This window comes from Dendroctonus ponderosae, unplaced genomic scaffold, assembly GCF_020466585.1.
Source record: "Dendroctonus ponderosae isolate FM_Combo_2020 unplaced genomic scaffold, Dpon_F_20191213v2 Dpon_F_20191213_1, whole genome shotgun sequence".
NCBI classification, from domain to species: domain Eukaryota; kingdom Metazoa; phylum Arthropoda; class Insecta; order Coleoptera; family Curculionidae; genus Dendroctonus; species Dendroctonus ponderosae.
In genome coordinates, this window is record NW_026017110.1 from 13,993,996 (window position 1) to 14,006,471 (window position 12,476).

General features: G+C 32.4%; 1 protein-coding gene and 1 long non-coding RNA gene across 19 annotated transcripts in view; one reads left to right on the forward strand and one right to left on the reverse strand.

Moving 5' to 3' along the window:
• The window catches only part of LOC109533899 (disks large 1 tumor suppressor protein), a 476,297-nt gene that overhangs the window by 426,388 nt on the left and 37,433 nt on the right, over positions 1 to 12,476 (forward strand). For all 18 annotated transcript variants that reach the window (XM_048670186.1, XM_048670185.1, XM_048670184.1 and 15 more), the window contains 2 exons: positions 355 to 502; positions 2,677 to 2,791. In XM_048670186.1, coding sequence (XP_048526143.1) covers positions 355 to 502; positions 2,677 to 2,791 — 263 coding nt within the window. The remainder of the gene's footprint in view (positions 1 to 354; positions 503 to 2,676; positions 2,792 to 12,476) is intronic.
• On the reverse strand, positions 10,004 to 11,729 carry LOC125505765. The gene is made up of 3 exons (XR_007282383.1): positions 11,117 to 11,729; positions 10,576 to 10,675; positions 10,004 to 10,240 (listed from the first exon to the last, which is right to left on the reverse strand). It is a non-coding gene; the product is annotated as an uncharacterized LOC125505765 (long non-coding RNA).

Genomic DNA, 12,476 nt, shown 5'->3' on the forward strand with positions numbered 1-12,476 from the left:
TTATTATAGGTTTATAGATATTAATATATTTAAATTAGTATTACTTTTACTATTAATTCTTGTTTACTTTCATACTTATTAACAAGATGGACCCCCTTGCGAGACTTCAATCCATTCTTACTGTGCCGGTCGTTTAGTATGAAGCCCATAATATTATATAGAAATCGACAATTTCTACTAGACTTGTTATTACTGACCATAAATGCTCAAATTATAATACCTGCCACACAGATGAACCGCCAACATTAAATGTTGGTGAAATTTTCACGGGATATTCTAAACACTTTATTACCATGTCTATGTTTTCAACGTTTTCATTGAATTATTTAACTAAGTTTTTAACTTTTGTTTCAGAAAGGAGAAGTGAATTTAGAAAACGTAACACATGAAGAGGCGGTAGCCACGCTCAAAACCACACAAGATTGTGTAGTACTTGTAGTTGCCAAACTTGATACTGGATTCACAGCTCCTGCTTCTGATACGTCTTATTCGCCTCAATTGTGTGAGTATAATTGCACTTTCAATTGTGTTCCCTACGTTGGCCTTAATTGGCAATTAGCAGTGCAATGAGTTCAATCAATAATCAAAACAGCAATTACCTCGTAGAATTATTTACTTGCTGTTTGAGTAGAACTGTTGTTGATTCTCATGACGTTAATTGAACTTTTGAGCTGATTGTTGTTGGCTCAAAATATGAGTATGAGGAAGTTGTCGAACTTTAAAATAAAAAAATATTTATGAACTTGAAAGGGGGATATCCGCAGGTATTATCTAGCAGAAATTGCATCAGAGTATGGTTTGTTGTTTCACGTTTTGCGTCTAAAATCACATAGATTTTACGTATTGCTTTTTGGTGGCAACTATATGAAAAAACGACAACTACTCCGTTCCAATTCGCATTTCCAATTAAGCCCATCGCATATCGGTGAAATTTAAATGATGCACTCTAAATATTTGGCTCTTTGATTAAAAAAATAGTTCAAAAGCTACACTAACCGGATTCTTTCTACATATTGGCTGCTTTGTGTTTGAGTTGAGTCACACAGACATGGGATAAAGCATCAACGATGTATTTGGTATCTGATTTTTCGTTTTTATTTCAAATTTATTGGGGATTTGACTCCGGTTTGACCTGTTAGAGGCAATTTCAGTTTGGCGTTTGGCAAACTATTTCGTCGTTAATTCAGTGAAACTTGAATCCGCTTTATTTTCTATCGAGGTAGCTTTGCTGAAATCATGCTGGTTGTAATTACAATTCAATATTTGTTAGCTAGATTTCACATTTGCATTTTTGAAAAGGAATGAAATTTTTTATTTGATTTTAGCAAACTTAGTCAAGTTGTTGCGTCCAATCTCGATACTAATTTACATGTTAAAGTATCTCAATTCTAACAAAGTGTATGTACTCTGTCATGTTGCTTCTATAAAATTCGTCGGAAAGACAGCAAACTATGTAATCCAGTGATATTTTGAAAGTCATTTAGTTGGCAAACGGTGCGTCTGAGCGAAGTAAATTAAGAGTACCTTTCCTTCGTAAAATACTTTCCACAATTTGTCGAAAAAAGATGGATTTATAATATCAGAAAAAAAGTTAGAGCTTTTTTGGTACTTCTACCCCCCCAAATGATACGTCTATTATGAAATTCTGTCAGTTTTAATTTCAGATCAAAAAACCCTACTACTGGGCCTCTCTTCAAGAAAGCGTAGCTCCGTTAGGAAGCATTTTTCGATACATGCTCACATTATTTTTGAGAGCTAATTTCACTTTGAGTTTGGCCACCGAATTTCCGGATACATTCTCTAGCAAATCTTAAAGAAGTAGCTGAAAAAGTGGAAATGATATATTTAATTCTGAGCCTGTTCATAACATGTTTATAGGATCATTCACATAAAGATGTATATGCTTGCTAAATAAATAGATTGCGATCGCTTCCACAACTTAGAAAACTATGATAGAACTTATCAAAAAACAAAATATACTTTTGCAATACGCGATTAAATGAAACTACTTACTTATCACTGAAAAGTTCTCATTCCATGTATAAAAATTCGTTTTATGTCATTTTTGTACGTTTGTTTTAGCAACTCGGAGCAGTTTCTTTTCAAATACTGAAATAAATTTGTCAAATGCACTCACTGGTCAGAAGATGTAGGTATTAGGATTTTTAAATTACCGATTGATATTATTTATAAATTATTGTTATTTTAGTCACAATCCATTAATTACCACACCCACGTACTAGTTTATTCTATTTTGGATTTCATATTATCGAGCTCTGCTCTTTCGGTTAAATATGGGCCAATGGACTTTTAATTTGAAAAAGGGATCATTGCTGCTAAAAATATACAAGTTTGGTTAATGCCCCTAGAAATTAATTAACAGGATTTAGAATATCGTCATTTCCTCTAAAATGAAAATAATTTATTTTCCCGCTGATGCCACACCAACGTGTACTTGACAAATAATTTATTTAATGCAGAATTCAGTTAGATTAATTGTCTGTAGGCACTGACGTATATAATAACTTTCTTTGAAAATTCGATATTTAACAGCTCCTCCTCCTCCCACAATATCTAAGTGACTTTAGATACACTAAATGTTCTTAACATTGAACTGTTTCCATTAATCCAGCATATTTTATTATTTAACTTACTGTAAATTTTCTTACTTTTCAGCAACTAAGGCGTCCCGCTGTTACCCAGAATCGTTACATTCTGCACATTCATCCAATTTGGCCTTACATCAGCCTATAGGTACTCCGAGAGCAGTTAGCACCGAAGATATTACCAGGTAAGTCGTAATTTTTAATTAAAATATGGAAACTGACTAGTGAAAATGTTTTATAAACATTGCATAATTGGAAGCGAAATCCATATTCAACTCAGAAATTGCTTTCGTCCTTTAAATGCTTTGCCAACTCGCACATATTGCTTAGGGAAATTGCTTAAAGCAAATTGCGTGGATTGTGTATAGGATCTGAAATCTCTACTTTTCTACCAGGTGTCCCAACCGATCTGGGCTGTTTTTCATTGTCTGCCAAGAAAATGTTTTCCCTCGTGGAGAATAATAGAATCCCTAGTCATATAAATCATTGTGAAAGAAAATTTCATACTGATACCTCACGTGATAAAATATGATCCTCAAAGTGTCGAAAGTAAGAAGTATTATCTGATTTAGCGTTTACCGGATAAAGGAAGATTTGATTTTAGAGATTCATATTTTAAAGTGAAACAAAGCATTTCTAAGCTTTAAATATTCACTTGCGTGGCGTAAATGTTATTTTAATTTGCTAAATTTGTGTAGTTAATCTATCAACGTTTTATAAGTAAAATGATACTACTAAACTTTGTATGTGTGTTTGTATACTTCCATAACTAGTAAGTATAATTATTCACTTTGCTGAACTTACAGTAATTCTGACAGCGTACTTTGGCGCTGAAGGAACATTTTGGTATAAGATAAGAAATTGATAGAATATGTTTGTCGGGCGTGCAGTAATCATGCTAGGAAGTGCTAGTTACATTATTTACTCGCAGTATTTGTAAATCTCTTTGTAGTACAAAAGCTCCCAATTAAGTAAAGGCTTATCTGTTTTGGGATGCGAATTTAAAAAAACCCGTGTAGAAATTTAGGACCTCAATGATCAGCAGTGGAATATGCATTTGAGACTTCAAGAATAGCTGTTAGTGTATGTGAAGCTCCGTTAGCGAAGTCACCGCTTAGCACAAATAAAAAATGTTAACATCATACTTACATGTTGTATTAAATACCTAAATATTATTCGAAAATATCGATAACAACATAAAAAACGTTTATTTTGGGCAGTTTTTAAACAAAATATTTCCTTATTTGATCACACGACATTTATTCGAAATGAGCAGGCACAATGGCATGGAATTTTTTGTAGTAATTTTTTTTGCAGAAGCTGGGTTATTCTTTTAGAGCGGCAAAATATAAAGCTGTCATAATTTCGGGTGCTGTAGGCGAGTAAAATATGTTTACTCTCTTGAAATTCGATTTTCAACTGTTAATATCTTCTAGAAATTGGAAAAAACGAAAAAATGTAATGCTCATATTATTAGTCCTATATAATTATAGTAAATTTTGTGTTTTCTTCAATAAGTTATTTTGGTACATTAAATTAATGTGGTACGTGGTAACGTAGTACTTCAAAGTTTGAAGTTCAAACTTTTCGTTGTTTGTAAAATAAAAGTACTCGAATATGTTCTGTGGTTTGGTGGTCTAATAAATAATAATACACCATGTGGTTTTTCTGATACTTGAAAAGAGACTTATAATAAAATGCTGTTTAAGAAATTCGATTTGTAGTCAACACTAACTGTAAGTCCCAGAAGTAATGTTCATTCGATAAAATTCAACGGACTGTTTTTGGAAAAATCTTCGAACTAAAAATGCTGTCACTGAACGAATTAAACTGAACAGTATGAACGTACACTCATAGAGAGGATTGGAGGGGTAACAAGCCGGAAAGAGTACTTAATGCGACGTCGTTTGGTACTTGACGCTGTTTCTTCTTCGTTTGTAAGTTAAGGTAGTAGGTAACTAACCTGACCTTTTGGTCCTTCGAACCGGATCAGGTGAATCTCTTTACTCTTACATATTTAGTGTCCTTCATTTGAAAAACGTATTCGTTATTAGAATGCATGTTTGAACTATCCTTATCTGTTTCAGTCTACGTATTTTCGAGTTTAATAATTATTTGTTTACGTTATCGTCACTGTTTAAATCCAGACATAACACTTTTTTATTGGATTTGTATTTTGATCCTTATCCAATTGAGAGGTATCTGAAACATAGTTTAGTTTTATATTGCTTTTTCTCATAACTCATTATCTTCGAAATTGTGTACTGCAAGGTAGCGAGTGTAAGGCATTAAAGTTGAAAATAATTTTCCACTGGCGCGAAATTCATTTTTCCTCCTAATAGCGTATCAGACTTGTTAAAAGTTCAGCCAATCGACTGGTTTTTAATTGGAATTCCGCAGAGGTATAACTATGAGTTTTAGAAACCTGTTTGAGGTAAAGTTAAATCAGTTCGTTGATTAATAGGTAAATTCAAATTGTCGGCATGTCAACGGGGTATATTTGTTAGCTCTACATGGGTCAAAGTTACTTTACGAACAGTTGTAGAACAGTTAAAAGTTTAATTTAAATTAAAGTGCGGCATTATATGCACTATCGTTTTATTGTTGCGTTGAGTAGAAATTCAAACTTTTGTAAAATTTAATTCTAAGCTGACGTTGAAAACCATTTCAATCAAAATAATGTACGTTAAAAATATAATGGATAGAGAGAAAGTAAGCCATTTGACCTTAAACAAATGGTACCATTTAAATTGAAATCTCTCTTTATGGAAATGTAATTTCAATAAAAGTTCAATGCAGATATGTATTTAATTAATTCGCGTTTTATGTTATTGCCTCCGTTTAGATATATCAAACCCGTTACGTGTGGTAACCGGCTGTTATAGATTTATCTGGTCCAGTTGTTTTATTACGGAAAGTTCTATCGGTATCTGATGGATTTATTAAATTGGCTTCGAAAATAAATATGCCGGATTAACTAAACCTTGTTATGTCGTTTTTCATTGCATACATTTGTGTTTCTTAATATTTCAAGAAAGTAAATCTTTGAATAAACATTATAAGTGCGCTCGGGAGATTTTCAAAAAACTAAAACCGCGCCAGAAAACTACATAGTTGTAAATGTACACCATAATTTAAAAATTTAATTTATACGATGAATAGATATAGAGTCCTGAGTTTTTCCTGGGAATGTTCTATGTGCGGTTTACTTTTTCAATATTAATTTGAATATTCCAAATAAAAAATTTGCTTAGAGGCTCTTGGTCAGCGTAAATCACAATTACACTAATTAATTATTTAATTTATGTATTTCATTATTAATTGAATAAAAAATGTTTAGTTGGTGAAATAAATTGGATCTTATTCACGTTTTATTGTTTCTATATACATATAATATTTAAAATGTTTGCCATTAATTTATAGTTGCGATGACTTATCTTGCCTTAATACCATCATTATTAATACATTATAGTAGCAGCACATAATAATCACAAGATCTGTAGGCAACATGTAACCGTAGTTTCATCCCACCCAGTATCCCATTTTCTTGCTTTAATGTTGTTTGAACAATAATTGCAATTTTTCACGCGTTGGAAACAATTACATATTTCAATAAAATGTTTGTCTATGAAATACCCAACAGCTAGAAGTTACTTTAGTAAAACACGCTATATGTAAAATAAATTTTAGCAACCATTAAGTTTTTTTTTCTAAATGGAAAGAAGAAATATAAAGTAGACATTCGCAGCAAGTTAAGTTAATTGAATATGTAAAGCGTATGAAAGGGTTTGAAGTGTAGTCTTTATTTCCTTATAGGTGAATTTTTTGTTCGAGATTCGAAAAATTGCGAATTTCTTGTCGCTTCTTCTTTCTTTCTTTCTTTCGAGGCCTTGTACACTGAATTTTTCGATTGCTGTTTGCAACATAACTTCAATTTATTAATTTCACTATTAATATTTACTCGTGATGAGTAATTTTAGAAATAAATCTATGAATATCTTGAAAAATTAGTACTCTAAACCAACATTTATAATCGATTTATAGTATCCGAAAAAAGTTAATTCCAAATAATCATTAAAGCGAGTAAATGGTACATAATCTTCTTAAATGTCTTAAATAGTGCTCTTTAGATCCGGGTTTGCCAATCGTTCATGCAATTGCATCTAAATCTTTAGGCAAATTATCTTTTATACCTGTAGGAAAACATTATGTTGCACGTCGACCATGTGAAAAACGACAATCGACCTTATTTGGCGATATCGCAGGGTCGACAGGCTAAGCGAAGAACGAACGAACGCCTTTTCGCTGTAATGTGAACTTGGACTACTTCGGAAGGCCGCTGCAGAACTGGTGGGATGGGCCATGAAGTATAGGCCTGGTATATCGGAAATACCGTGTTCCTTAATTTTAGTGTGCAGCAAACCATAAAATAAATATGTTTGCATGTTATTTTTGCTAGATTTACTTATTTTGGTTGGTTTTCAAGCTACTTCGACAAAAGTACGTCTAATGCGAACGAATTCAATATTTCCTTAAAAAATTTGCTTTAATAACTCGGCTTGTAAATTTTTCTCTTAAAGAATGGAACTTAAGGACATTTAAGAATGTGTATGATGCGTCTTGGTTCGGATGTCTATTTTAGTATAAATACTTTTAGTTTTAAAATATAATATTTTAGTATAAATACCTTTAGTTGTTATTTCTTTCTAAAATTATTACTACTTTGGTGTGCATCTTATCTTATTTAGTTATTACAAAGTATAAAAATATTCAAAAATTAATACCTATAGTTTCAAAATATAAAAAAAAATTAAAAGTTTGAAAATTTTTCGAAGGGCAATACGAATTATAATGTATTAAACGTAGAGAAATTGATCGGTCTTGACGATCTCGCAAATACCTAACGTACCTATTTGAATAATTCGCAAAGCTAATATTTCTAGTAATATATAACTGCAAACTTGTTGAAATCAGTTTAGATGAGCAAATGGATTTAAAATGAAACAACTGCTTTTGTTTGTTTTATTTGATGAATGCGAGTTCTTTATGTTTTTCTTCTACTTTATTCATAATTTGACAGCAGGTTTTTCACGACGAAAGTAACACACTTTAGTGCTCACAGGTAATGCCAAGTACTGTACAATCGAGCCAAATTAATAACGAAACTGAAGAAAGCCTTTATTTTCAAAATTAATTGTTAAAGTACATTTTGGAAATGTAACCTTACTTTTGCAACTTCAAATCATTTAAATGCGATGTTGTCGACTACTTTTGTTAGAAGTCAGATGATATTTTATAGAGAAATAGAAATAGAGTTTTTAAAACGTCTATAAAACTGTGCTATAGTAAAACTATGTGCTAAAAAACTACTTATAGGGGCGCTGAGAAATGGAAACATTACGCGCCATTGTTGACGGCAAAAATCACGAATACATTGGTTATTGACATCCCATATTTTAACCTTTGTTTGTACGTCTATAACATAAAACAGGACTTACACACTTTTCAATAAGTTCAAAAGGCTTGCAAACGCTGAGTAGAAAGAACTAAATAAAATAAGTCACAACGACAACTAATCAAAACAAGTGTCAACTTTTACTAGTTAAAGTGTAGTTATAATTTAGCCGACAGTGGGCGTTTGGAGTTTTCAATAAATTTGAATATAGGGTCACAAATAATGATGTCACTCGCAAATAGCTTGAGACAGAATATACTTCTATTGCGAAATGGAAATATTCTAGCAACCTACTTGGAACAAATCAAGGCATTTATAACTCTAGTGGGGACAGAATAGACAAATGTCGTCCGTATGCAGTCATAATAGGATTTATTTTAATGGTCCAACAAATATTTTTAGAGTGGATATATAGCGAATAGGTTAATAATAGAATAATTCACTTTCTTCAATATCAACTTTGAAACTGAAACAGCTGAGTTTTTACTCGTGGAATCAGTGCGCTCATGTATTTTATCATGGTACGTTCCGATCTTGGCAGACAACCGAGTTTTTTTTGTTAAATTATGCATTATTCCTAGATATAATCTCAGTTTGCATGTAGGACAGAATAAACAGTAACATTAACGACATGTTACAGGGTCCTGTCTCATTAAAAGTTTGTTTATTTTCACAGTTCTATGATTATCACAAGCTAATATTAAATTATTAACTAAGATACAAAACTCCATACATAAGTAAATGGAATTCATAAGCGTGACACGTCTTCAGGTTTGACAACAGACATTCATACCGAAGTTAGCTAAATGTACCAAACAATTACTACTTTGCTTCGAGACAGCCGACTTGGCTGTTTCGAATTGTTTTTACACCATTTATGTAAGAAAATCTGTGAATTGCTCACGAAATGTTAAATATGATTAATGTAACATAGGTACCAGGATTTTCATTCGTGTATCTTTAAATAATTTATTCTATTAATTTAATTCGCTTTATTATTGGTTTCGCAGCATCAGACTATGCTTATTTTAATCCGAATTTGACAAAGTGTTGAATAATTAGCGCTTGACTATTATTTAACTCATAATGTTTCAATACACACGTGATTAATGCATTCACCGGCCTATCATATCGACACCAATCTATCGTGTCTAATGAATGAACAGCCAGGCTTCCACTTAAAACCAGAGCCTTTAGAATACGATCTATCTATAGTACGGTTCTTTATGCGATTCAGTCCCATATGAGTCCGATATTCGGTTGGAAGGAAATTGAATGGCAGTGCACGTCAGCCTGTGTCTGCAAGACCCCTAACCAGTGAATGTTGACTCATAAAGTTCAGTTTTAACATGGGGTGTCTGTGCAAAGGGTGTGTTACGGACGGACTCGTTTAAAAACGGTCGTTAGTGGTGTTCAAATGCGGCATGGTAAACGTAGGTTTGCTATTACAGAGCCATAATTCGTCGTTTTTATCGTTGGGGAAAAATATGATTGCTTGTAATATACAACTGAAGATATCGGGAAAATGTACTTCAGTTGATGCATACTAGGTTGTGTGTATTCGCAACACTCTTTGACGCAAGTAGAATCGTTTTACTCGGTATTTTTGTATAATTTTTGATTGAAATCGTGATGTGTCAATTGTGCGCATTGTTCAATAATCTAGGAAACCTTTTAAAAGCAGAAGTAAAATTCGATTAGCAGACATTTCTAGTAGCTGTTGATATACTACGTGCTAAATGCGTTTTCGACTAATTGTGCCTCGTAAATTCGGTATGAATATTACTCGCTATACGTAATTTCATAAGCTATTTGTTTAGTGAACCTTAATTTGTGCAGTGTTTTGGATATTTAAGAACAAAAACTGTTGATTTTCTGAACTGAAGAAAAATCGCTGATTTTCTCTTGTGTTCGCTCGGTTTTTAGGAAAGTAAAATATCTGTTTAAAATTTCACATTTATTGGTTGTCTGATCTGAGGTGTATGCTATTTACGTGTACTCAACTCAGATTTTAAAACACATTAACGATCCTTACCTACTCTTATATGGTTATAAGATAAATAGTGTCGAAATATTTTCGAGACCGCTTCACACAAAAAGTGTATAAAATATCTATTCCATAAAGTCGATTTAAAATTAGTGGCAACGTAAATTTCCGGTATAGCCAAAGATCCATAACCTGCAATTTTCAAAAATTTAGTTATTATATTATATAAATTCGCCGAGTTGCCCATATTTGTGAGACCTTTGTGTTTCTCGACATATTTGCTGTTTATTTTTTTAAATTAGAAGCTCCTCAATTTGCAATATTATACTCATTAGACCATCAGATGATTTTCAAAGGGTCAATGCCTATATCAATTTGCCCCTTAACCACTTGCAGTAACGGAATCTCTTTTTTCTTTCATTTTTTTCTTTCTATGTGAAATTTACCGTGTTTGTCGACATTTGGTTTTTAATATTGCCCGTACTTTTACATGGTTTATCGCTGCTTCGTCGATCAGCTGTACTCACCTACATTTTGGAGACGATTCACAATTGATACTTGATTAACCGATGTTACTTCTCTATAGCGTATCATTACCGGATGCGGTTCCATATTTGACTTGGTTTTCTGGAATGCATTTAAAAGTATTTATGGTTAACGTTTCCGGAATTAGTACTATTACTAGAAATGTTTTTGTGTCAAGTAGCCTTCAGTAGCTTTAAAAAAAATAATACGAATATAAGTTTGCCGCAACATAATCATTATATTTTCATGATAAATCATCATATTTCATGACAGGAATCTACGGTAGGATTTTGTATAATTGTATAATATTAAATTTAGACCCACCCCACAAGACTAAAAAAGTCAATTGGTAAGGTCCGGTTGGGTTTTCGAGGACATCAATGATAAAACCGTAAAAAACTGAAACGAAAAATATGCTATCTGAAAGATGATACTTCTGTAAACGTTCTTTGAATGAAATCATCAACGTTTATTTTTAATTACGATTTTTTTGTATTCAAAGAAGTAACTCTGTCTTCATTTAGGCAACTAAATGGTACTTACGAGTAGTAGATATTAGGACTGAATGTCCTTACAGATATTTAACATACTCTCCTTGTATAGGCACATTAAAGACGGATGTACACGACTCAAAAGAATAATATTTTCTTTGATTGTTGTTCTAATATGGCACTTTTAAGGAACAAATATGCCCGGGTGGGTGCTGGTTCAACCTTAAATATTTATTTTTGACTTAATTTTCAATGTCACAAAACAAATGGGTATAATGCTATTGACATGGTTAGATGACATTGTGATTACTTTTTCCTTTGCTTTCCATCCTTTGCAAAAATTTGCGAATATTTCTTTACACTTCTCCGATTTTTTTGGTAAAAAATGTTAATGAATGTTTTTTAGGCTTGAAAGATGCACGGTGTTGTTATGTTTTACGGGTATACTCTGTTATTTTGTTTTACGTTAAACAATATACCAATAACCAAAAGAAAAGCATATTTGTAGGTAATACTGTATAATTAATTATATGATTGACATGCTATAATTTCTATACATATAGTTAGACATTTCAAAATTGAATACCTACTGCATTCTTTAAGAGTTGTTAGCTAGTTTTGCAACTTTTAGACTCTATTTACGTGTGGGTCAATACAAAAAGCCTTTTTAAAAAAGGTTTTTATTAGAAGCAGGATACAAATGAATTGTTTTCGCTTTGTTTCGAGTTGTAATTGTAACCTTGGTACATGTTCTTATCTTTGCTTAGTGTTCGATTAATTTATGCTTACAATTTAAGTTGCAAGAATGTAACCCCTCCGCCCTTAGCTAAAAACATACCCACAGGGTGTGGTTTTATAGATATATTTAAATTATACAATTATGATGGGTAAGGATGATGAATTATATATATAATTAATGTCCATAAATTGACGCGGGTCACTTCTAGGGGCGTTGTCAATTCTTGAAGATGGATTTTCTGGTTTTTTAATTCGTTCGCGATCTGCTTCGTTTCTTCGATATTGATTGATTGTAAATCAATATAAGGGTTGTCTAGATGTGGCTTCGGTTGAAGATAATTTGCAGATAGGTTCAACATTGGTAGGGAGATGCTCTCGTAGTTTAATCGGGTTGATTGTACAGGTTGTAGCGTAAACTTTTCGATTTTTAGGCTACATTAATTAGTTAACTCGATTAAATGGGAACCAAGGAGTGGAATATTGTCTTTTGCATTGGGGCACAAAACAGGCACTATCACTTCTTCTGGGAATGTCAGAATCCATTTTCCATTCGTGATTTTGGTTATTTGGATTTCATGTATATTGATACGGAAAGAATGGCAACTGGTGATATTTTTTCTGTAGGATACCAGCTGGACAGCACATGGGGGATTTTTCGTGATGTAGTTAACGTG